Source organism: Phocoena sinus, chromosome 6, assembly GCF_008692025.1.
Source record: "Phocoena sinus isolate mPhoSin1 chromosome 6, mPhoSin1.pri, whole genome shotgun sequence".
Classification (NCBI taxonomy): domain Eukaryota; kingdom Metazoa; phylum Chordata; class Mammalia; order Artiodactyla; family Phocoenidae; genus Phocoena; species Phocoena sinus.
This window is the reverse complement of record NC_045768.1, coordinates 108,460,762-108,484,794: the sequence shown is the minus strand read 5'-3', so window position 1 is coordinate 108,484,794 and position 24,033 is coordinate 108,460,762. Positions and strand designations below refer to the sequence as shown.

Here is a 24,033-nt window from a genome sequence, read left to right as displayed (position 1 = left end):
GTTTTTTGTTGTTGAGCTGCATGAGCTGCTTATACGTTTTGGAGGTTAATCCTTTGTCAGTTGCTTCATTTGCAAATATTTTCTCCCATTCTGAGGGTTGTCTTTTGGTCTTGTTTATGGTTTCCTTTGCTGTGCGAAAGCTTTGAAGTTTCATTCGGTCCCATTTGTTTATTATTGTTTTTATTTCCATTTCTCTAGGAGGTGGGTCAAAAAGGATCTTGCTGTGATTTATGTCATAGAGTGTTCTGCCTATGTTTTCCTCTAAGAGTTTGATAGTTTCTGGCCTTACATTTAGGCCTTTAATCCACTTTGCGCTCATTTTTGTGTATGGTGTTAGGGAGTGATCTAATCTCACACTTCTACGTGTACCTGTCCAGTTTTCCCGGCACCACTTACTGAAGAGGCTGTCCTTTCTCCACTGTACGTTCCTGCCTCCTTTATTAAAAGTGAGGTGACCATATGTGCGTGGCTTTATGTCTGGGCCTTCCATCCTGTTCCTTTGATCTGTCTTTCTGTTTTTGTGCCAGTACCGTACTGTCGTGATTACTGTAGCTTTGTAGTGTAGACTGAAGTCAGGGAGCCTGATTCCTCCAGCTCCGTTTTTCGTTCTCAAGACTGCTTTGGCTGTTCGGGGTCTTTTGTGTTTCCATACCAATTGTGAAATATTTTGTTCTAGTTCTGCGAAAAATGCCAGTGGTAGTTTGATAGGGATTGCATTGAAGCTGTAGATTGCTTTGGGTAGTAGAGTCATTTTCACAATGTTGATTCTTCCAATCCAAGAACATGGTATATAGCTCTCCATCTATTTGTATCATCTTTAATTTCTTTCATCAGTGTCTTATAATTTTCTGCCTACAGGTCTTTCGTCTCCTCAGGTAGGTTTACTCCTAGATACTTTATTCTTTTTGTTGCAATGGTAAATGGGAGTGTTTCCTTGATTTCACTGTCAGATTTTTCATCATTAGTGTATAAGAATGCCAGAGGTTTCTGTGCATTAATTTTGTATCCTGCTACTTCACCAAATTCATTGATTAGCTCTAGTAGTTTTTCTGGTAGCATCTTTAGGGTTCTCTATGTATAGTAGCACGTCATCTGCAGAAAGTGACAGCTTTACTTCTCCTTTTCCGATTTGGATTCCTTTTATTTCCTTTTCTTCTCGGATTGCTGTGGCTAAAACTTCCAAAGCTGTGTTGAATAAGAGTGGTGAGCGTGGTCAAAGTTGTCTTGTTCCTGATCTTAGCGGAAATGCTTTCAGTTCTTCACCATTGAGGACGATGTTGGCCGTGGGTTTGTCATATATGGCCTTTATTACGTTGAGGCAAGTTCCCTGTATGCCTGCTTTCTGCAGGGTTTTTTTTTTTTTATCATAAATGGGTGTTGAATTTTGTCGAAAGCTTTCTGTGCCTCTATTGAGATGATCACATGGTTCTCTTCCTTCAGCCTGTTAATATGGTGTATCACATTGGTTGATTTGCGTATACTGAAGAATGCTTGCATTCCTGGAATAAACCCCACTTGGTCATGGTGTATGATCCTTTTAATGTGCTGTTGGATTCTGTTTGCCAGTATTTTGTTGAGGACTTTTGCATCTGTGTTCATCAGTGATGTTGGCCTGTAGTTTCCTTTCTTTGTGACATCCTTGTCTGGTTGTGGTATCAAGGTGATGGTGGCCTCGTAGAATGAGTTTGGGCGTCTTCCTCCCTCTGCTATATTTTGGAAGAGTTTGAGAAGGATAGGTGTTAGCTGCTTTCTAAGTGTTTTATTTTTCACCTTTATTGGAGTATAATTGCTTTACAATGGTGTGTTAGTTTCTGCTTTATAACAGAGAGAATCGGTTATACATATACATATGTTACCATACCTCTTCCCTCTTGCGTCTCCCTCCCTCCCACCCTCCCTGTCCCACCCCTCGAGGCGGTCACCAAGTACCGAGCTGATCTCCGTGTGCCACGCGGCTGCTTCCCATTAGCTATCTACCTTACGTTTGGTAGTGTATATATGTGCGTGCCTCTGTCTCACTTTGTCACAGCTTACCCTTCCCCCTCCCCATATCTAAGTCCATTCTCTAGGAGGTCTGTGTCTTTATTCCTGTCTTACCCCTAGGTTCTTCATGACATTTTTTTTTTCTTAAATTCCATATATGTGTGTTAGCATACGGTATTTGTCTCTCTCTTTCTGACTTAGTTCACTCTGTATGACGGACTCTAGGTCTATCCACGTCATTACAAACGGCTCGGTTTCGTTTCTTTTTATGCCTGAGTAATATTCCATTGTATAGATGTGCCACATCTTCTTTATCCATTCATCCGATGATGGACACTTAGGTTGTTTCCATCTCCGGGCTATTGTACGTAGAGCTGCAGTGAACATTTTGGTACATGACTCTTTTCGAGTTATGGTTTTCTCAGGGTATATGCCCAGTAGTGGCATTGCTGGGTCATATGGTAGTTCTGTTTGTAGATTTTAAAGGAACCTCCATACTGTTCTCCACGGGGGCTGTATCAATTTACAATTCCCACCGGCAGTGCAAGAGGATTCCCTTCTCTCCCCACCCTCTCCAGCATTTATTGTTTCTAGATTTTTTGATGATGGCCATTCTGACTGGTGTGAGGTGATATCTCATTGTAGTTTTGATTTGCATTTCTCTAATGATTAATGATGTTGAGCAGTGTTTCATGTGTTTGTTGGCAGTCTGTATGTCTCCTTTGGAGAAATGTCTATTTAGGTCTTCTGCCCATTTTTGGATTGGGTTGTTTGGTTTTTTGTTGTTGAGCTGCTTATACGTTTTGGAGGTTAATCCTTTGTCAGTTGCTTCATTTGCAAATATTTTCTCCCATTCTGAGGGTTGTCTTTTGGTCTTGTTTATGGTTTCCTTTGCTGTGCGAAAGCTTTGAAGTTTCATTCGGTCCCATTTGTTTATTATTGTTTTTATTTCCATTTCTCTAGGAGGTGGGTCAAAAAGGATCTTGCTGTGATTTATGTCATAGAGTGTTCTGCCTATGTTTTCCTCTAAGAGTTTGATAGTTTCTGGCCTTACATTTAGGCCTTTAATCCACTTTGCGCTCATTTTTGTGTATGGTGTTAGGGAGTGATCTAATCTCACACTTCTACGTGTACCTGTCCAGTTTTCCCGGCACCACTTACTGAAGAGGCTGTCCTTTCTCCACTGTACGTTCCTGCCTCCTTTATTAAAAGTGAGGTGACCATACGTGCGTGGCTTTATGTCTGGGCTTTCCATCCTGTTCCTTTGATCTGTCTTTCTGTTTTTGTGCCCGTACCGTACTGTCGTGATTACTGTAGCTTTGTAGTGTAGTCTGAAGTCAGGGAGCCTGATTCCTCCAGCTCCGTTTTTCGTTCTCAAGACTGCTTTGGCTGTTCGGGGTCTTTTGTGTTTCCATACCAATTGTGAAATATTTTGTTCTAGTTCTGCGAAAAATGCCAGTGGTAGTTTGATAGGGATTGCATTGAAGCTGTAGATTGCTTTGGGTAGTAGAGTCATTTTCACAATGTTGATTCTTCCAATCCAAGAACATGGTATAGCTCTCCATCTGTTTGTATCATCTTTAATTTCTTTCATCAGTGTCTTATAATTTTCTGCCTACAGGTCTTTCGTCTCCTCAGGTAGGTTTACTCCTAGATACTTTATTCTTTTTGTTGCAATGGTAAATGGGAGTGTTTCCTTGATTTCACTGTCAGATTTTTCATCATTAGTGTATAGGAATGCCAGAGGTTTCTGTGCATTAATTTTGTATCCTGCTACTTCACCAAATTCATTGATTAGCTCTAGTAGTTTTTCTGGTAGCATCTTTAGGGTTCTCTATGTATAGTAGCACGTCATCTGCAGAAAGTGACAGCTTTACTTCTCCTTTTCCGATTTGGATTCCTTTTATTTCCTTTTCTTCTCGGATTGCTGTGGCTAAAACTTCCAAAGCTGTGTTGAATAAGAGTGGTGAGCGTGGTCAAAGTTGTCTTGTTCCTGATCTTAGCGGAAATGCTTTCAGTTCTTCACCATTGAGGACGATGTTGGCCGTGGGTTTGTCATATATGGCCTTTATTACGTTGAGGCAAGTTCCCTGTATGCCTGCTTTCTGCAGGGTTTTTTTTTTTTATCATAAATGGGTGTTGAATTTTGTCGAAAGCTTTCTGTGCCTCTATTGAGATGATCACATGGTTCTCTTCCTTCAGTCTGTTAATATGGTTTATCACATTGGTTGATTTGCGTATACTGAAGAATGCTTGCATTCCTGGAATAAACCCCACTTGGTCATGGTGTATGATCCTTTTAATGTGCTGTTGGATTCTGTTTGCCAGTATTTTGTTGAGGACTTTTGCATCTGTGTTCATCAGTGATGTTGGCCTGTAGTTTCCTTTCTTTGTGACATCCTTGTCTGGTTGTGGTATCAAGGTGATGGTGGCCTCGTAGAATGAGTTTGGCCGTCTTCCTCCCTCTGCTATATTTTGGAAGAGTTTGAGAAGGATAGGTGTTAGCTGCTTTCTAAGTGTTTTATTTTTCACCTTTATTGGAGTATAATTGCTTTACAATGGTGTGTTAGTTTCTGCTTTATAACAGAGAGAATCGGTTATACATATACATATGTTACCATACCTCTTCCCTCTTGCGTCTCCCTCCCTCCCACCCTCCCTGTCCCACCCCTCGAGGCGGTCACCAAGTACCGAGCTGATCTCCGTGTGCCACGCGGCTGCTTCCCATTAGCTATCTACCTTACGTTTGGTAGTGTATATATGTGCGTGCCTCTGTCTCACTTTGTCACAGCTTACCCTTCCCCCTCCCCATATCTAAGTCCATTCTCTAGGAGGTCTGTGTCTTTATTCCTGTCTTACCCCTAGGTTCTTCATGACATTTTTTTTTTCTTAAATTCCATATATGTGTGTTAGCATACGGTATTTGTCTCTCTCTTTCTGACTTAGTTCACTCTGTATGACGGACTCTAGGTCTATCCACGTCATTACAAACGGCTCGGTTTCGTTTCTTTTTATGCCTGAGTAATATTCCATTGTATAGATGTGCCACATCTTCTTTATCCATTCATCCGATGATGGACACTTAGGTTGTTTCCATCTCCGGGCTATTGTACGTAGAGCTGCAGTGAACATTTTGGTACATGACTCTTTTCGAGTTATGGTTTTCTCAGGGTACATGCCCAGTAGTGGCATTGCTGGGTCATATGGTAGTTCTGTTTGTAGATTTTAAAGGAACCTCCATACTGTTCTCCACGGGGGCTGTATCAATTTACAATTCCCACCAGCAGTGCAAGAGGATTCCCTTCTCTCCCCACCCTCTCCAGCATTTATTGTTTCTAGATTTTTTGATGATGGTCATTCTGACTGGTGTGAGGTGATATCTCATTGTAGTTTTGATTTGCATTTCTCTAATGATTAATGATGTTGAGCAGTGTTTCATGTGTTTGTTGGCAGTCTGTATGTCTCCTTTGGAGAAATGTCTATTTAGGTCTTCTGCCCATTTTTGGATTGGGTTGTTTGGTTTTTTGTTGTTGAGCTGCTTATACGTTTTGGAGGTTAATCCTTTGTCAGTTGCTTCATTTGCAAATATTTTCTCCCATTCTGAGGGTTGTCTTTTGGTCTTGCTTATGGTTTCCTTTGCTGTGCGAAAGCTTTGAAGTTTCATTCGGTCCCATTTGTTTATTATTGTTTTTATTTCCATTTCTCTAGGAGGTGGGTCAAAAAGGATCTTGCTGTGATTTATGTCATAGAGTGTTCTGCCTATGTTTTCCTCTAAGAGTTTGATAGTTTCTGGCCTTACATTTAGGCCTTTAATCCACTTTGCGCTCATTTTTGTGTATGGTGTTAGGGAGTGATCTAATCTCACACTTCTACGTGTACCTGTCCAGTTTTCCCGGCACCACTTACTGAAGAGGCTGTCCTTTCTCCACTGTACGTTCCTGCCTCCTTTATTAAAAGTGAGGTGACCATACGTGCGTGGCTTTATGTCTGGGCTTTCCATCCTGTTCCTTTGATCTGTCTTTCTGTTTTTGTGCCCGTACCGTACTGTCGTGATTACTGTAGCTTTGTAGTGTAGTCTGAAGTCAGGGAGCCTGATTCCTCCAGCTCCGTTTTTCGTTCTCAAGACTGCTTTGGCTGTTCGGGGTCTTTTGTGTTTCCATACCAATTGTGAAATATTTTGTTCTAGTTCTGCGAAAAATGCCAGTGGTAGTTTGATAGGGATTGCATTGAAGCTGTAGATTGCTTTGGGTAGTAGAGTCATTTTCACAATGTTGATTCTTCCAATCCAAGAACATGGTATAGCTCTCCATCTGTTTGTATCATCTTTAATTTCTTTCATCAGTGTCTTATAATTTTCTGCCTACAGGTCTTTCGTCTCCTCAGGTAGGTTTACTCCTAGATACTTTATTCTTTTTGTTGCAATGGTAAATGGGAGTGTTTCCTTGATTTCACTGTCAGATTTTTCATCATTAGTGTATAGGAATGCCAGAGGTTTCTGTGCATTAATTTTGTATCCTGCTACTTCACCAAATTCATTGATTAGCTCTAGTAGTTTTTCTGGTAGCATCTTTAGGGTTCTCTATGTATAGTAGCACGTCATCTGCAGAAAGTGACAGCTTTACTTCTCCTTTTCCGATTTGGATTCCTTTTATTTCCTTTTCTTCTCGGATTGCTGTGGCTAAAACTTCCAAAGCTGTGTTGAATAAGAGTGGTGAGCGTGGTCAAAGTTGTCTTGTTCCTGATCTTAGCGGAAATGCTTTCAGTTCTTCACCATTGAGGACGATGTTGGCCATGGGTTTGTCATATATGGCCTTTATTATGTTGAGGCAAGTTCCCTGTATGCCTGCTTTCTGCAGGGTTTTTTTTTTTTATCATAAATGGGTGTTGAATTTTGTCGAAAGCTTTCTGTGCCTCTATTGAGATGATCATATGGTTTTCTTCCTTCAGTCTGTTAATACGGTGTATCACATTGGTTGATTTGCGTATACTGAAGAATCCGTGCATTCCTGGAATAAACCCCACTTGGTCATGGTGTATGATCCTTTTAATGTGCTGTTGGATTCTGTTTGCTAGTGTTTTGTTGAGGACTTTTGCGTCTGTGTTCATCAGTTGATATTGGCCTGTAGTTTCCTTTCTTTGTGACATCCTTGTCTGGTTGTGGTATCAAGGTGATGGTGGCCTCGTAGAATGAGTTTGGGCGTCTTCCTCCCTCTGCTATATTTTGGAAGAGTTTGAGAAGGATAGGTGTTAGCTCTTCTCTGAATGTTTGATAGAATTCGCCTTTGACGCACTGTGGTCCTGGGCGCTTTTTTTTGGAAGAGTTTTAGTCACAGTTTCAATTTCAGTGCTTGTGATTGCTTTTTTCATATTTTCTATTTTTTCCTGATTCAGTCTTGGCAGGTTTTGCTTTCTAAGAATTTGTTCATTTTTTCCACTTTGTCCATTTTATTGGTATAGAGTTGCTTGTAGTAATCTCTCGTGATCTTTTGTGTTTCTGCAGTGTTATTTTTCCCTTCTCCTTTTCCATTTCAAATTCTATTGATTTGAGTCTTCTCCCTTTTTTTCTTGATGAATCTGGCTAATGGTTTATCTATTTTGTTTAACTTCTCAAAGGGCCAGCTTTTAGTTTTATTCATCTTTGCTATCATTTCCTTCATTTGTTTTTCATATATTTCTGATCTGATTTTTATGATTTCTTTCGTTTTGGTAACCTTGGCGGTTTTTTGTTCTTCTTTCTCTAATTGCTTTAGGTACAAGTTTAGGTTGTTTATTCGAAATGTTTCCTGTTTCTTAAGGTGGGCTTGTATTGCTGTAAACTTCCGTCTTAGAACTGCTTTTGCTGCATTACATAGGTTTTGGGTCATCATGTCCCCTTTGTCATTTGTTTCTAGGTATTTTTTTATTTCATCTTTGATTTCTTCAGTGATCACTTCGTTATTATGTAGTGTATTGTTTAGCCTCCATTTGTTTGTATTTTCTCTAGATCTTTTCCTGTAATTGATATCTAGTCTCATAGCGTTGTGGTCGGAAAAGATACTTGATACAATTCCAGTTTTCTTTAATTTACCAAGGCTTGATTTGTGACCCAAGATATGATCTATCCTGGAGAATGTTCCATGAGCACTTGAGAAAAATGTGTATTCTGTTGTTTTTGGATGGAATGTCCTGTAAATATCAATTAAGTCCCTCTTGTTTAATGTATCTTATAATGCTTGTGTTTCCTTATTTACTTTCCTCTTGAATGATCTGTCCATTGGTGAAAGTGGGGTGTTAAAGTCCCCTACTATGAATGTGTTACTATCAATTTCCCTTTTTACAGCTGTTAGTATTTGCCTTATGTATTGAGGTGCTCCTATGTTTGGGGCATAAATATTTACAGTTGTTATGTCTTCTTCTTGGCTCGCTCCGTTGATCATTATGTAGTGTCCTTGTTTGTCTCTTCTAATAGTCTTTATTTTAAAGTCTATTTTGTCTGATATGAGAATTGCTACTCCAGCTTTCTTTCGGTTTCCATTTGCATGGAATATCTTTTTCCATCCCCTTACTTTGAGTCTGTATGTGTCTCTGGGTCTGAAGTGGGTCTCTTGTAGACAGCATATATATGGGTCTTGTTTTTGTATCCATTCAGCCAATCTGTGTCTTTTGGTGGGAGCATTTAGTCCATTTACATTTAAGGTAATTATCGATATTATGTTCCTATTCGCATTTTCTAAATTGGGGTTCATTATTGTAGGTCTTTTCCTTCTCTTGTGTTTCTTGCCTAGAGAAGTTCCTTTAGCATTTGTTGTAAAGCTGGTTTGGCAGTGCTGATCTCTCTCAGCTTTTGCTTGTCTGTAAAGGTTTTAATTTCTCCATCAAATCTGATTGAGATCCTTGTTGGGTAGAGTAATCTTGGTTGCAGCTTTTTGTCCTTCATCACTTTAAATATGTCCTGCCAGTTCCTTGTGGCTTGCAGCGTTTTTGCTGAAAGATCAGCTGTTAACCTTATGGGGATTGCCTTGTGTGTTATTTGTTGTTTTTCCTTTGCTGCTTTTAATATGTTTTCTTTGTATTTAATTTTTGACAGTTTGATTAATATGTGTCTTGGCGTATTTCTCCTTGAATTTATCCTGTATGGGACTCTCTGTGCTTCCTGGACTTGATTAACTATTTCCTTTCCCATATTAGGGAAGTTTTCCACTATAATCTCTCCAGATATTTTCTCAGTCCCTTTCTTTTTCTCTTCTTTTTCTGGAACCCCTATAATTCGAATGTTAGTGCGTTTAATGTTGTCCCAGAGGTCTCTGAGACTGTCCTCAGTTCTTTTCATTCTTTTTTCTTTATTGTGCTCTGCAGTAGTTATTTCTACTATTGTGTCTACCATGTCACTTACCCGTTTTTCTGCCTCAGTTATTCTGCTATTGATCCCATCTAGAGTATTTTTAATTTCATTTACTGTGTTGTTCATCGTTGCTTGTTTCATCTTTAGCTCTTCTAGGTCCTTGTTAAATGTTTCTTGCATTTTGTCCATTCTATTTCCAAGATTTTGGATCATCTTTATTATCATTATTTTGAATTCTTTTTCAGATAGACTGCCTATTTCCTCTTCATTTGTTAGGTCTTGTGGGTTTTTATGTTGCTCCTTCATCTGCTGTGTGTTTTTCTGTCTTCTCATTTTGCTTATCTTACTGTGTTTTGGGTCTCCTTTTTGCAGGCTGCAGGTTTGTCGTTCCTGTTGTTTTTGGTGTCTGTCCCCAGTGGCTAAGGTTGGTTTAGTGGGTTGTGTAGGCTTCGTGGTGGAGGGGACTAGTGCCTGTGTTCTGGTGGATGAGGCTGGATCTTGTCTTTCTGGTGGGCAGGTCCATGTCTGGTGGTGTGTTTGGGGGTGTCTGTGGACTTATTACGATTTTAGGCAGCCTCTCTGCTAATGTGTGGGGTTGTGTTCCTGTTTTGCTAGTTGTTTGGCATAGGGTGTCCAGCAGTGTAGCTTGCTGGTCGTTGAGTGAAGCTGTGTGCTTGCGTTGAGATGGAGATCTATGGGAGATTTTTTCCATTTGATATTATGTGGAGCTGGGAGGTCTCTTGACCAGTGTCCTGAAGTTGGCTCTCCCACCTCAGAGGCACAGCACTAACTCCTGGCTGCAGCACCAAGAGCCTTTCATCCACACGGCTCAGAATAAAAGGGAGAAAAAGTAGGAAAACAGAATTATAAGTAGAAAGAAAGGAAGGAAGGAAAGAAGGAAGGAAGGAAAGGAGGGAGGGAGGAACAGAGGGACGGAGGCAGGAAGGAAGGAGGGAAGGAAGCAAAAAAGAAAGAAGATAAAGTAAAATAAAATTAAGTAAAATACAATAAAGTTATTAAAAGTATAGTTATTAAGAAAAAAATTAAAAACAAACAAAAAACAGATGTATAGAACCCTAGCAAATGGTGGAAGCAAAGCTATACAGACAAAATCTCATACAGAAGCATACACATACACACTCACAAAAAGAGGAAAAGGGGAAAAAGTTATAAATCTTGCTCTCAAAGTCCACCTCCTTAATTTGGGATGATTCATTGTCTATTCATGTATTCCAGAGATGCAGGGTACATCAAGTTGATTGTGGAGCTTTAATCCACTGCTCCTGAGGCTGCTGGGAGAGATTTCCCTTTCTCTTCTTTGTTCTCACAGCTTCCAGGGGCTCAGCTTTGGATTTGGCCCCGCCTCTGCGTGTAGGTCGCTGGAGGGCGTCTGTTCTTTGCTCAGACAGGATGGGGTTAATGGAGCCGCTGATTTGGGGCCTGTGGCTCACTCAGGCCTGGGCAGGGAGGGGTACGGTTGCTGGGTGAGCCTGCGGCGGCAGAGGCCGGCGTGACGTTGCACCAGCCTGAGGCGCGCCGTGCGTTCTCCCTGGGAAGTTGTCCCTGGATCCCAGGACCCTGGCAGTGGCGGGCTGCACAGGCTCCCGGGAGGGGAGGTGTGGAGAGTGACCTGTGCTCGCAGGCTTCTTGGTGGCGGCAGCAGCCTTAGCATCTCCTGCCCGTCTCTGGCGTCTGCGGTTTTAGCCGTGGCTCGCACCCGTCTGTGGAGCTCCTTTAAGCGGCGCCCTTAATCCCCTCTCCTCGCAGAAACAAAGAGGGAAGAAAAAGTCTCCTGCCTCTTCGGCAGCTCCAGACGTTTTCCCGGACTCCGTTCCGGCTAGCCGTGGTGCACTAGCCCCTTCAGGCTGTGTTCACGCCGCCAACCGCAGTCCTCTCCTTGCGCTCCGTCCAAAGCCGAGCCTCAGCTTGCAGCCCTGCCCGCCACAGTGGGTGAACAGACAAGCCTCTCGGCCTGGTGAGTGCCGGTCGGCACAGATTCTCTGTGTGGGAATCTCCCAGCGTTGCCCTCCGCACCCCTGTTGCTGCGCTCTCCTCTGCGGCTCCAAAGCTCCCCCCTCCACCACCCGTAGTCTCCGCCTGTGAAGGAGCTTCCTAGTGTGTGGAAACCTTTCCTCCTTCACAGCTCCCTCCCACTGGTGCAGGTACCGTCCCTATTCTTTTGTCTCTGTTTTTTATTTTTTCTTTTGCCCTACCCAGGTACATGGGAAGTTTCTTGCCTTTTGGGAGGTCTGGGGTCTTCTGCCAGTGCTCAGTAGGTGTTCTGTAGGAGTTGTTCCACGTGTAGATGTATTTCTGGTGTATCTGTGGGAAGGAAGGTAGTCTCCGCGTCTTACTCTTCCGCCATCTTCCCCTCCCTCACCATTCTTATTCAACATAGTTTTGGAAGTTTTAGCCGCAGCAATCAGAGAAGAAAAGGAAATAAAAGGAATCCAAATTGGAAAAGAAGTAAAGTTGTCACTGTCTGCAGATGACATGATACTATACATAGAGAATCCTAAAGATGCTACCAGAAAACTACTAGAGCTAATCAATGAATTTGGTAAAGTAGAAGGATACAAAATGCACAGAAATGCCTGGCATTCCTATACAATAATGATGAAAAATCTGAAAGTAAAATCAAGAAAACACTCCCATTTACCATTGCAACAAAAAGAATAAAATATCTAGGAATAAATCTACCTAAGGAGACAAAAGACATGTATGCAGAAAGTTATAAGAAACTGATGAAAGAAATTAAAGATGATACAAATAGATGGAGAGATATACCATGTTCTTGGATTGGAAGAATCAACGTTGTGAAAATGACTCTACTACCCAAAGCAATCTACAGCTTCAATGCAATCCCTATCAAACTACCACTGGCATTTTGCACAGAACTAGAACAAAAAAATTTCACAATTTGTATGGAAACACGAAAGACCTGAATAGCCAAAGCAATCTTGAGAACAAAAAAGAGCTGGAGGAATCAGGCTCCCTGACTTCAGACTATACTAGAAAGCTACAGTCATCAACACAGTATGGTACTGGCACAAAAACAGAAAGATAGATCAATGGAACAGGATAGAAAGCTCAGAGATAAACCCACGCACATATGGTCACTTTATCTTTGATAAAGGAGGCAGGAATGTACAGTGGAGGAAGGACAACCTCTTCAATAAGTGGTGCTGGGTAAACTGGACAGGTACATGTAGAAGTATGAGATTAGATCACTCCCTAACACCATACACAAAAATAAGCTCAAAATGGATTAAAGACCTAAATGTAAGGCCAGAAACTATCAAACCCTTAGAGGAAAACATAGGCAGAACACTCTATGACATAAATCACAGCAAGATCCTTTTTGACCCACCTCCTAGAAAAATAGAAATAAAAACAATAATAAACAAATGGGACCTAATGAAACTTCACAGCTTTTGCACAGGAAACGAAACCATGAACAAGACCAAAAGACAACCCTCAGAATGGGAGAAAATATTTGCAAATGAAGCAGCTGACAAAGGATTAATCTCCAAAATTTACAAGCAGCTCATGCAGCTGAATAACAAAAAAACAAACAACCCAATCCAAAAATGGGCAGAAGACCTAAATAGACATTTCTCCAAAGAAGATACACAGACTGCCAACAAAGACATGAAAGGATGCTCAACATCATTAATCATTAGAGAAATGCAAATCAAAACTACAATGAGATAGCATCTCACACCAGTCAGAAATGGCCATCATCAAAAAATCTAGAAACAGTAAATGCTGGAGAGGGTGTGGAGAAAAGGGAACCCTCTTGCACTGCTGGTGGGAATGTGAATTGGTACAGCCACTATGGAGAACAGTATGGAGGTTCCTTAAAAAACTACAAATAGAACTACCATATGACCCAGCAGTCCCACTACTGGGCATATACCCTGAGAAAACCAAAATTCAAAAAGAGTCATGTATCAAAATGTTCATTGCAGCTCTATTTACAGTAGCGCAGAGATGGAAACAATCTAAGTGTCCATCATCGGATGAATGGATAAAGAAGATGTGGCACATATATACAATGGAATATTACTCAGGCGTAAAAAGAAACGAAATTGAGTTATTTGTAATGAGGTAGATAGACCTAGAGTCTGTCATACAGAGTGAAGTAAGTCAGAAAGAGAAAGACAAATAACGTATGCTAACACATATATATGGAATTAAAAAAAAATGTCACGAAGAACCTAGGGGTGAGACAGGAATAGAGATACAGATCTACTAGAGAATGGACTTGAAGATACGGGGAAGGGGAAGGGTAAGCTGTGACAAAGCGAGAGAGTGGCATGGACATATTTACACTACCAAACGTAAGGTAGATAGCTAGTGGGAAGCAGCCGCATAGCACAGGGAGATCAGCTCTGTGCTTTGTGACCGCCTGGAGGGGAGGGATAGGGAGGGTGGGAGGGAGGGAGACGCAAGAGGGAAGAGATATGGGAACATGTGTATGTGTAAGTGATTCACTTTGTTATAAAGCAGAAACTAGCAAAGTATTGTAAAGCAATTATACTGTAATAGAGATGTTAAAAAAAAAAAAGCTTGGCTCTGTGTCCCTGGGATGTCAGGACGCCTGTGTTCATTTCTCTCCTTCCTGAGCCCCAAGGCCCATGGTGGTCCCAGGACTGCATTCAGCGTGGTGTGGGGAGCAGCTCTGTTCTTAGGGGAGGCTCACAGCGTCACCTGGACGCAGGCCCTAGTTTGCCCAGGCCAACATTCTGCGGAGCTCGAGCGGAATGTGCTTTCATATAAACAGTCAAGTGCTCTAAGCATTTGGAGCGGAAAGAAGTGACAGAGGCCCCCCCCCCCCCCTTTTTTTGCTCTCACTGTTGTGGTCTCTCCTGTTGCGGAGCACAGGCTCTGGACACGCAGGCTCAGCGGCCATGGCTCACGGGCCCCGCCACTCCACGGCATGTGGGATCCTCCCGGACTGGGGCACGAAGCCGTGTCCCCTGCATCGGCAGGCGGACTCTCAACCACTGGCCACCAGGGAAGCCCGAGAGCCCCTTTCTTAAAGCCAGAGAATAGCTTGGAAAAGGGCCAGAGGGTGTAATAGAGCCCAAGGTCTTCCCAGGAAGTAAGCTGACTGAGGGCTGCAAGTCACATCTGCCCACAACCGCCCTTCCTCCCGTCCCCACCCTGATGGGGATCTGGTGACTTGCAGGTGTCCTAATCCTGTTTGGGGCCCTTTTCCCTCACAGTAAGGACTTTCTGTCCTTTCTCTCTGGTTTTTAAGGGGGGAAGAACCGCCACAGAATTGAGAAAAGGGAAGTGTTTGTTTAAAAGAGGGGAAGTGGAAGCTGCTGGTGTTTCATGCTGAGGCCACGAGTGGGATGGTGACTGGCTTTGTAACCTCACAGCCCATGCTTTAAACCATTTGTAGTTAGTTTGTCCTGTTTCAGGATGCATGTGGATGGGGACAGAAAGCAAGAGGTGGTGTCCACTGGAATGCAGGGGCATCTGTCTGTCCCCACAGGAGGAGAAATCTGATTCCGTATTCTCTGGGATCTCAGCAACCCCCGGACCCTTAGAAGGAGAGGTCCGCTTGGGGATTGATTGGAGTTAAAATCTCAGTTTTAATTGGGGCTCTTTGTGACGTGGAGGTATTTGGGGCGGGTTTGAGTGAACTGGACTTGTCTGGCACGGACTGCAAGTGGGGAGAGGAGAGGAGACAGGGAGGAGGAGAAGGGTGGGGTCTCTGCTGCCTTCTGACTGGCAGGCACCCTCCTTTCCCTCTGACTTCCACCCGGGGACACGAGTGCCCACCAGCCCCATTTCACAGGTGGTGAGACGGAGGCTCAGTGAAGGCGGGTACACAGTTGGGAAGTACGCGGAATCCAGGCCCACTCTCATCCTCTCCAGCGGCTCCCGCGGCTTTTGACCACTTTAACTCCAGCCCAGATGCTCTCCTGTGATGCTGTGGCCCCGGCAGGCGGGCTGTGGCTGCAGGGAAGGCCCCATGACCAGACTGGAGTGGTGGTTCATACTGCACCCTGACCCCAGGCTCATGGGCCCGGTTCTCACTGAGGCCAGGGATGAGCAGGGAGAACAGTTGACAGGAGCCGTGGAGCAGGAAAGGAGGGTGGGCCGTGGGGCAGTTGTCAGCACGGCAACTGAGAACCAAATGGGAGCTGCCCACGTTCCCCGCCCCCGCAAAACCGGAGAATCTTTTCGTCTTTTTTTTGGCTGTGCCATGCAGCTTGCGGGATACCAGTTCCCGGACCAGGGGTGGCCAGGGATCGAACCCAGGCCCTCGGCAGTGAAAGTGCCAAGAGCTAACCACTGGACCGCCAGGGAATTCTAGAAACCAGAGATCTGTGCAGTCCGGTTGCGTGGAGGGGCCCCACGCTCCACGTGAGCGGCCGGCTAAGTCCGCAGGGGGCCCTGGGGACGCTCCTGTTGGACACACGGGGAGTGTTCTGTGCGGATGGCCTCTGATTTCCTGAGGACCCTGCCATGTTCCTGACACCTGGACAGGTAGTGGTGAGAGCCTAGGGTGGCGACCCTTCCAGGTGCGATTCTGACATGCCCATCAGCCAGGCCTCCCCCTGCCTGGTGGGTCTGGACGCCCACTTGTGGGGAGCACACTTCCCATCTTGGGGCCTTGTTGATGCCAGGGCTAAGTCAGGGTGTCGATACAAAGGAACCCTCTGCTTTGCGTCTCTGCCCAGAAGACTTTTAAAAGAGGCCCCAGACAGCTCTGTCGCCCCTCCTGCCACACGCGGATACGGCAAGACGTTTCCTAACAGTTTGGAGGCTCCTGACACAGGGTCACGTGAGCATCAGCTTCCCCATGAGTCACTGAAAATGGGAGGGTTAAGCATTCTGAGCAGGAAGTCACTGGGGAGAAGGCACCTGATCGGAAACAGAGCATCTGGGGGCTCATCAGAACAAGTGTTCTTTCAGGTGGGTGGCTCCGGGTCTTTGGTAGCACCAGCTATTATTTTTCCTTAAAAAAACCCACAAATGTAACATACTCATTAAAAAAAAAAATATATATATATATATATATATATGTAACATGCTCATTTTTAAAAAAAGGTGGCTATATAGTGAAAATCAGCAGTTTCTTGGGACTTGTGTATGTTTTTCTCAATGTTTTGCACGAATGACAGGGATAAACATGTACGTGGCTTGATGGGCTCACACTTGCCATGACTCACCTGCTGCTTTGCTCCCCTTCACTTACTGTCTGTTTTGGTCTTTTTTATCAGTACAGTGTGATTCACTTCAACTAGTTCATTTCTTAATGGCTGCTTTTGTATTCTGTTATTTAAGCATTTACCACAGCTGTTACAGTTAATGTTATTAGATGCTTTCTTTCCGGTCTTTTGCGAACACCAAGAATGTTTAGTGAACACCCGTATACCGGTATCTTTCGTCTTGAGGCTTGTGGGATACATTTCTAAATGTCAAACTGCTGAGTCAAAGGGCATGCAGTTAGGAGAATTGCTAGAGTTTGGGTCATACCTACCACTGGGTATTCATCAGCGTTAGCGTCTGTTTTCTCTACACGTCTACTAACCCCAGCTGAAAACTTTCCAACCCTGCCGCCACCTTTGCCGGTCGGGAAGATACATAGCTCTTTGCTGAGCATCTTAAACTATCTGTTGGCCTTCTATAGTTTTTTCTGTACATTTACTGTATATGTCCTCTGGCCATTTTTCTATTATGCTTTTTCTATTCTGATTTTTTGAGTCCTTTGCATATTAGGGAAACAGCGCCCTAAGTATTTGTAGGGACTGGTTTTTGTCCATTTGTCACTTTATATTTTGTTTTTTTTGGAAGAGAGGCTTTATTTTCATGCAATCATTTTCCCCTTTAAGATTCTGTTCTATGTCAATCTTAGGCATTCCTCACGCCAATGTTACATTTTTAAAAGTGCCCTTATTTTCTTCATACAACTTCTGTTTTTATTCCAGATCTTTGTTTCATGTAGCACTTTTTGTATAGTAAGGACTTGAGGGTAAAGATTGAGTCTTCGGGGTTTTTTTCCCAAAATGCACAGCCAGTTGTGCAGGCACCATCCACCAAGATGTGCTATTTCCTCCCTCATAGGATGTGCTTCCAAATGGCCTGTTTAGTTGACGCAGCTCTTCCTGGGCTGGCGTCACCCAGGGTTTATCATACGTTTCCCACCCCAGACCTTCAGGCCTTCATCGCTGTTCTTTTCCAGAACCGTCTGGCTGTCTTCACACGTGGATTCTTCCAAGTGAATTGTTGCCTAAGCAACGATTAAGTTAGGTTTTCCCTTGAATATAATTCACTGTGTGGAAGGCAGCATGTTCAGTGCTGTCACCTACGTCATCTTCATGTACCCCTCACAAAAACCTGTGACCTGAGGAGGTGACCCAGTGACCCTGCTGTTCCAGCCCCTGAGGTCAGGGACAGGAAGTCCCAGCATGCGCGCACATAAACACACACACACACACTCGCTCTCTTGCTCTCTCGCTCTCGCTCTCTCTCACTCACTCACTCGCTTACTGAGTGGGCATCTCACGAGGCCCTGCAGTGCCGTGGCGCCCAGGTCACATTTCTTGCTCTCATCAGAGCTTCTTGCCTAAGAGTGTGCCTCAGAGGCTGAGCTGGAAGTTGGCAGTCTCCTGCAGGCCAATCCAAGAGCTAAGGCCTTCGTGGTGATGGGATGGCTTCCCTTCTCGGGAGCCCTGTCTCTGAAACTGGAAGCAGAGCCCTTGGCTGACTGGAAAAGCCAGGGACAGTTCCGGGAGACCTGTGCCACCAGCCAAACTAGCTGTGGTTTCCCAGCTCTCGAGACAGCACACGCGGGGCTGGAGGTGGGCTTGTGTTTGCTTGTTTGGTGTCCAGGATGTGGCTCATGAGATTTATCTTCTCTCGTGTTTTTCTTATCCCACTGGTCTTCCACTTGAGACATGATCACGGGGAAAGGCTGTTTATTCCTTGGGAGCACAAACTTGGGAGAAGTCACAAACTTTGTTCCAGGAACCCATGGAGAGGCAGGTTGACCATAGTGGGGAGGGCACTGGATTCGACTTTGCCTGAAGATCCGGGTTTGTCCATTTGTTTGGGATGGACTTGTTGAAACTGCTTGTCGCCTGGGCCCTGGGGTGGGTTCTGACAGATAGCAGAGCAGCCTCGGCCCCGACCTCCCAGCTCACAAGATAGTTGATCCACAAACCATGTAGTGACCAGCATCATTTCAGACTGTGAGCCCTGCCCTGGCCCTGCAGCAGCTCTAGAGACCGAGTGATGTGGTGTCCTGCCGGCATCCAAGGGGGCCTCACGCACACAGCACAGCCCTTTCTTGGCTTTCTCTCTCGTGCCTGCTCCCAGCCACCTAGAGAAGCACACAGTCTGTCTTAGCCATTCAGGCCATTACAACAGAATGCTACAGATGGTGGATTCCAAACAAACTTACTGCTCACAGTTCTGGAGACTGGGAGCTCCAGATCAGAGGCCAGCATTGGCCAGTGAGGGACCCCCTGCCTGGTCAGACTTCCCCTGTGTCCTCACATGGAGGAAGGGGGGCCAGGGAGCTCTGTAGGAGCTCTTTCATAATAAGGGCACTAATCCCATTCATGAGGGCTCCACCCTCATGACCTCATCATTCCCCAAAGGCCCCACATCCTAACACCATCACCTTGAGGGGTAGGATTTCAACTTGAATTTGGGGGCATGGGACACAAACATGAGTCCATTTCACGGTCCTGCATGCTATGGGCAGGGGCTGGGACTTTGAGACAAGGCCTGAGAGCACATGGTCACCGAGGCTTGAAGGCTGTCTGCTGACACCTCAGTTCCAGAAGAGGAAACTGAGGAGCACAAGGGGGCAGGTGGTAGAGCCAGGACGGAATGGGATCCCTTTGACCACTGGGTTGTTTGTGGCCCCAGAACAGTGCTACCTGAGGTGACACCTTGTGTCTGTCAAGCACTTGAACTGAGGGAAGAAGCATCCTGATGTCTTGTGTCCTTTCCTTTCCAGGTTAATCTAGCATCCAGTTTCCAAAATGTGGCGGCTCCTGGCCACACTCAGCCTGGTGGTGCTGACCAGTGCCTGGAGCGATGTGCATTTCCCGCCTCTGTCGGATGAGCTGGTCAACTTCGTTAACAAGCAGAACACTACGTGGAAGGTGGGCTGGGGGCCCCTTCTGTGTACTCTGACTCCCGAGGGAGGGGCTGCAGCTGTGGCCCGCGGGACAGTGTGTCCTAGACAGTTGATCTGATTCATAGACCTGGCCACTGAGGCCCACGCGCACCGCCCTGTCCCCTTCCCTGGTGTATGTGTTGTCTGTGTGTGAGAGAGTGTGAAGGTGCATGGGGGAAAACCAGCTCTGGAAGAGTTCACCACCGGGTAGACACTGTAACCCCACCGTGGTAGGTGTCACAGCCCATCAGTACCACCAACTCCGTGATTCTACCCAGCCCTGAGGCCCGAGGCTACAGGAACAGAGGGATGAGGGATAAGCCGTGTTCAGGGCATTGGAGGCTCTCTCGTGACGTCAGCAAATGGTACAGCTTGGGGGAGATCCCCACTGGTCTGAGAGCTACCCACTGCCCGTGCGGTCACTCTGGGCCGCTCCCCGCCTGCTTTGCAGATGCCTGTCTTAATCCATTCAGACTGCTGTAACAAAAGCACAGAGGCCAGTGCCTGTAAACCGGAATGTGTTGCCTGCAGTTCTGGAGGCTGGAGGTCCAAGATCGGGGTGTTGGCACGGTCGGGTTCTGGTGGGGGCCCTCTTCCGGGTTGCAAGTGGCTGACCTCTTGTGCCCTCACTTAGCCTGAGGGGTAAGCTAGCTCTCTGGAGTCTCCTTATAAAAGGGCATGATCCCATTCATGGGGGCTCCACCCTCATGACCTAAGCACCTCCAAAGGCCCCACTTCTTAACACCATCACATTGGGGTTAGGTTGCAACATGAATTTTGGGGGGGGACACACATATTTGTTCTGTAGCAGTGCCCCAATCCCCTTGCTCTGCGGAGGTGGAGGGGCCCCCGGCCTTGTCAGGGCTTGTGTGGGTGGTGTGCGTGCTCCACCCCGTCTCTGGAAACATCCCCACCCCGCTGCCGCCCCGTGTTGGTGGGTGACTGCCATGGGTGCGGCTGTCTTCCAGGCTGGACACAACTTCTACAACGTGGACCTGAGCTACGTGAAGAAGCTGTGTGGCACCTTCCTGGGCGGGCCCAAGCTGCCCCAGAGGTGAGTGCCCACCACTGGGGAGGACGCACAGCTACACCAGCACCGCTGCCATGGGAGCAGAGATGCTCGGCACAGAGGGAAGGGGGAGGCAAGAAGGCTTCCCTGGCATCTGTAGGCCTCACTGCCCCCAGAGCTGCAGGGACTCTGCCTGAGGTACAGGGGCTAGCCACCGATGCCAGAGTTTACTACAGTGCTTCTCCAGGTGTCCCAGCCGCAGTGGGACAGGCCCCAGGTCTGGGTCTCCAAGATCTGAATGGACCCAATCTTGAATTTAAGGAAAATCTAAGAAAAGCCATATGATCTGCCGTTAATGTTTTTGTTCTTTTTTCTGGAAAAGTCTGCAGTTTCTATTTTCATGTAGATATTACTCTTGAAGGAAGTGTTAGAAAAACCTAACAGTGAGGATGGGATAGTTACGTTATGGGGACCATTACACAGTTGTGAAGGTACTTAAAAAATGATGAACCTGGGCAGATGTTTGATTCGGGGTCGGGTTGGGGAAGCAAGAGATACAGTTATCTGGACCCCGTGGCGAAAACTCTTCAAAAATATCTATAAAATGGGTGTAGAAAGAAACGTACAGAAGAGTAAGTTACGTGGAGCAGTAGAACCTATTTTGTTTTATAAATTCCAAGGGGGGGAATTCCCTGGTGGTCCGATGGTTAGGACTCCACGCTCTCAATGCTGAGGGCCCGGGTTCGATCCCTGGTTGGGGAACTAAGATCCTGCAAGCTGCACGGCACAGCCTCCCCCAAAAAATTGTTTAAATAAATTCCAAGGGGACACCCTTGCATACGCCCTCCTTTGCATGTCCTCGTGCCAGTCCCCTTCTAGGTGACGGCAGTCAGCTGGCCTTTGCGGGGATAGGCGAGTGGGTTCTAAGGTGACAGCTTGTGACGGAGACCTTCCTTTTTCCAGAGCTGCCTTTGCTGAGGGCATGATCCTGCCTGAAAGCTTCGACGCCCGGGAACAGTGGCCAAACTGCCCGACCATCAGAGAGATCAGAGACCAGGGTTCCTGCGGCTCCTGCTGGGTGAGTACCCTGCTGGCCGGGAGGGCTGCGGCCAGGGGACAGGTTGGGGTGGGAGAGACCAGGGGAGTTGAGGTTAGACCAGCTGTGACTAGGCAAGTCACAGAAGGTTCCCGAGTCTCAGTCTCCACCAGTATAAAAACAAGAAGGATCCCTAAGGTCGTGAATCATTGCAGGACCAGGCGGAAGAATCGGTACATGCAGAATGCCCTGTACAGGGCGTGTCCCACGTATGGGTTGTGAAGCAGTTTTTATTTCTGTTTGACACACTGTCCCAGGCCATCAGCAAATACCACTAACTGTGAAGAAGCATCCCATCTATATCAATGGCTACCTTAATTGTGCTTGTTTGGGTAAAATACACGACATACATTTAACCATCTTAATCATTAAATGTACCACCCAGTGGCATTGGGTCCATTCGGGTTGCTGTGCAGGTATCACCACCTCTGTCCAGAGCCCTTCATTGTGCAAAACTGAGACTCTGTCCCCACGAAACACTAACCCCCATTCCCCTCTCCCCAACCTTCAACAACCACTCTTCTCTTGTGGTTTTTTCTTTTTTTAAATCAGTGAATCAGTGTATTCCAGGGTAACTCGCAGGGTGGGATTGGGATGAGGGGTTGAGTGGGGACGGCAGTCCGGAAGCACGTGCAGTCGCATCCTGCACTGCTGAGGAGCCCCTGGGACTTTTTTTCTTTTTTTGCGGTACGCAGGCCTCTCACTGTTGTGGCCTCTCCCGTTGCGGAGCACAGGCTCCGGACGCGCAGGCTCAGTGGCCATGGCTCACGGGCCCAGCCGCTCCGCGGCATGTGGGATCTTCCCGGACCGGGGCACGAACCCGCGTCCCCTGTATCGGCAGGCGGACTCTCACCACTGCGCCACCAGGGAAGCCCCTCCCTGGGACAGTTTTATAGCTCACCCGGGGTATGGGGGGTAGGTAGGTGCTTGGAAAGGGAAAGTACATTCTTAAGATTCATGAATGGGTAACTGGTCTGTTTTGTGGGTACCAGGAATATGTCAGCGAAGGTTTTCATCATTGTTTAGGGACTAACAGAACATAGAGGCTACCAGGTCCTAGTGATTATTAAAATCTAGTAAATACTAAAACCTTTGATGACACAGAAGTGATTGACTGCACCGTGCAGTCCTGGGTAGGGTCAGCAGAAGAATCGGAGGAACTGTAAGGGCCCAAGGGGGAATCTGTCACGCTAACTGCTCTGTGCTCCACCCCTTTTTTTTTTTGGTCTCTCACTATTAACTAGTCTGGGTACCTCATATGTAAGTAGAGTCATACAGTATTCGTCCTTTGTACAAGCTATATTTTTATGTCAGAAACCAAAGACCGCATGTTTCAGCAGCGAACTGAATGCCCAGGCAGAGGTTTGGGGTGGACTGGTCTCTTGCTTTAATGCCCAGCTTGAGTACCAGGCCCCTCCGCTGCAGTGGAGAGGGACCAGCTACCAGGAAGGCATGGGGTGCCTGACGTCGCCCCCCGGGTGGAGGCTGGAGGGCCTGCAGTGCAGGATGGGGCTCAGTGTGCCGGTTCCGGTTCTTGCAGGCGTTCGGGGCTGTGGAAGCCATCTCTGACCGGCTCTGCATCCGCAGCAATGGACGTGTCAACGTGGAGGTGTCTGCCGAGGACATGCTGACCTGCTGTGGCGACGAGTGTGGGGATGGGTGAGTCGGAGCCGCCCAGCAGACCCGCGGGTGGGCGCTGGCCGGGGGGCTCCCTGCGGGCGGGAGCGCCGCTCCCTCAGGCGGGACGACGCCTCTGCTGAGACACGATGAGGACCCGGGGCGTCGGGAACCAGGCCGGCCGTGCAGAGCTGGGTGTGGGCCATGGGGGCCAGACACAGCTTCTCCGCACAGGCGGCTTAGCTTCTGGGTTTTGTCGTGCTGGTTCCCTTCCTGCTTGAGGCAATGTAGTGGTCTCTGGGGCCTGTCTCCTTCTCTGTAATTAAGGGTGGTGGGCTCCCAGATAAGCCACATTAGTAACCAGATCCCTCTTCTGCCAGCTCTGCCCTTGCTTCTGCAACAGTGGTTCTCAGATGTGGCTGCGGATTAGCAATACCTGGGAGTTAAAAAAAAATGCCCAGGTCTCACCCCACAGCAATGAAATGGGAATCCCTGGCATTGGTGTTCGCAGTGGTGGTGCACCGGGCTGTGGCCTGGGAGCAGCGAGAACCACTCTCACCATAAGTTTAACCAGTGGTTCTTTTCTCAGCTGTAATGGCGGCTTCCCCTCTGGAGCCTGGAACTTCTGGACGAAACAAGGCCTGGTGTCCGGGGGCCTCTATAACTCACATGTGGGTGAGTGTCTGCCCTCAGCCCCCATCTGGCCAGATGGATTTTATATGCAGGAATAATAGTGGTCTCATTTTCCCCTCTAAAGTAGAGGTTAAGGGTTGAGGGCAGGAATGCTGGGCTGAAAATCCAGGTCGAAAGACAAGGCAGCCTTGTGTATGGCAGAGTTAGCAACAGGAGGACAG

The 24,033-nt window shown here is 46.4% G+C and overlaps 1 protein-coding gene across 8 annotated transcripts in view; it reads left to right on the top strand.

Moving 5' to 3' along the window:
* Window positions 1–24,033, top strand: part of CTSB (cathepsin B) — a 65,060-nt gene that overhangs the window by 37,941 nt on the left and 3,086 nt on the right. For 6 of the 8 annotated variants that reach the window (XR_004350221.1, XR_004350220.1, XM_032633837.1 and 3 more), the window contains 5 exons: window positions 19,296–19,443; window positions 20,426–20,511; window positions 21,430–21,544; window positions 23,103–23,221; window positions 23,769–23,854. Coding sequence is in view for 6 of the 8 variants with exons in the window: in XM_032633837.1 (XP_032489728.1) it covers window positions 19,321–19,443; window positions 20,426–20,511; window positions 21,430–21,544; window positions 23,103–23,221; window positions 23,769–23,854 (529 nt within the window). In the remaining 2 variants the exon portion in view is untranslated. Of the gene's footprint in view, window positions 1–11,111; window positions 11,280–16,163; window positions 16,241–19,295; window positions 19,444–20,425; window positions 20,512–21,429; window positions 21,545–23,102; window positions 23,222–23,768; window positions 23,855–24,033 lie in introns of those variants that run through there. The other 2 variants (XM_032633833.1, XM_032633832.1) reach the window with 2 other exon arrangements.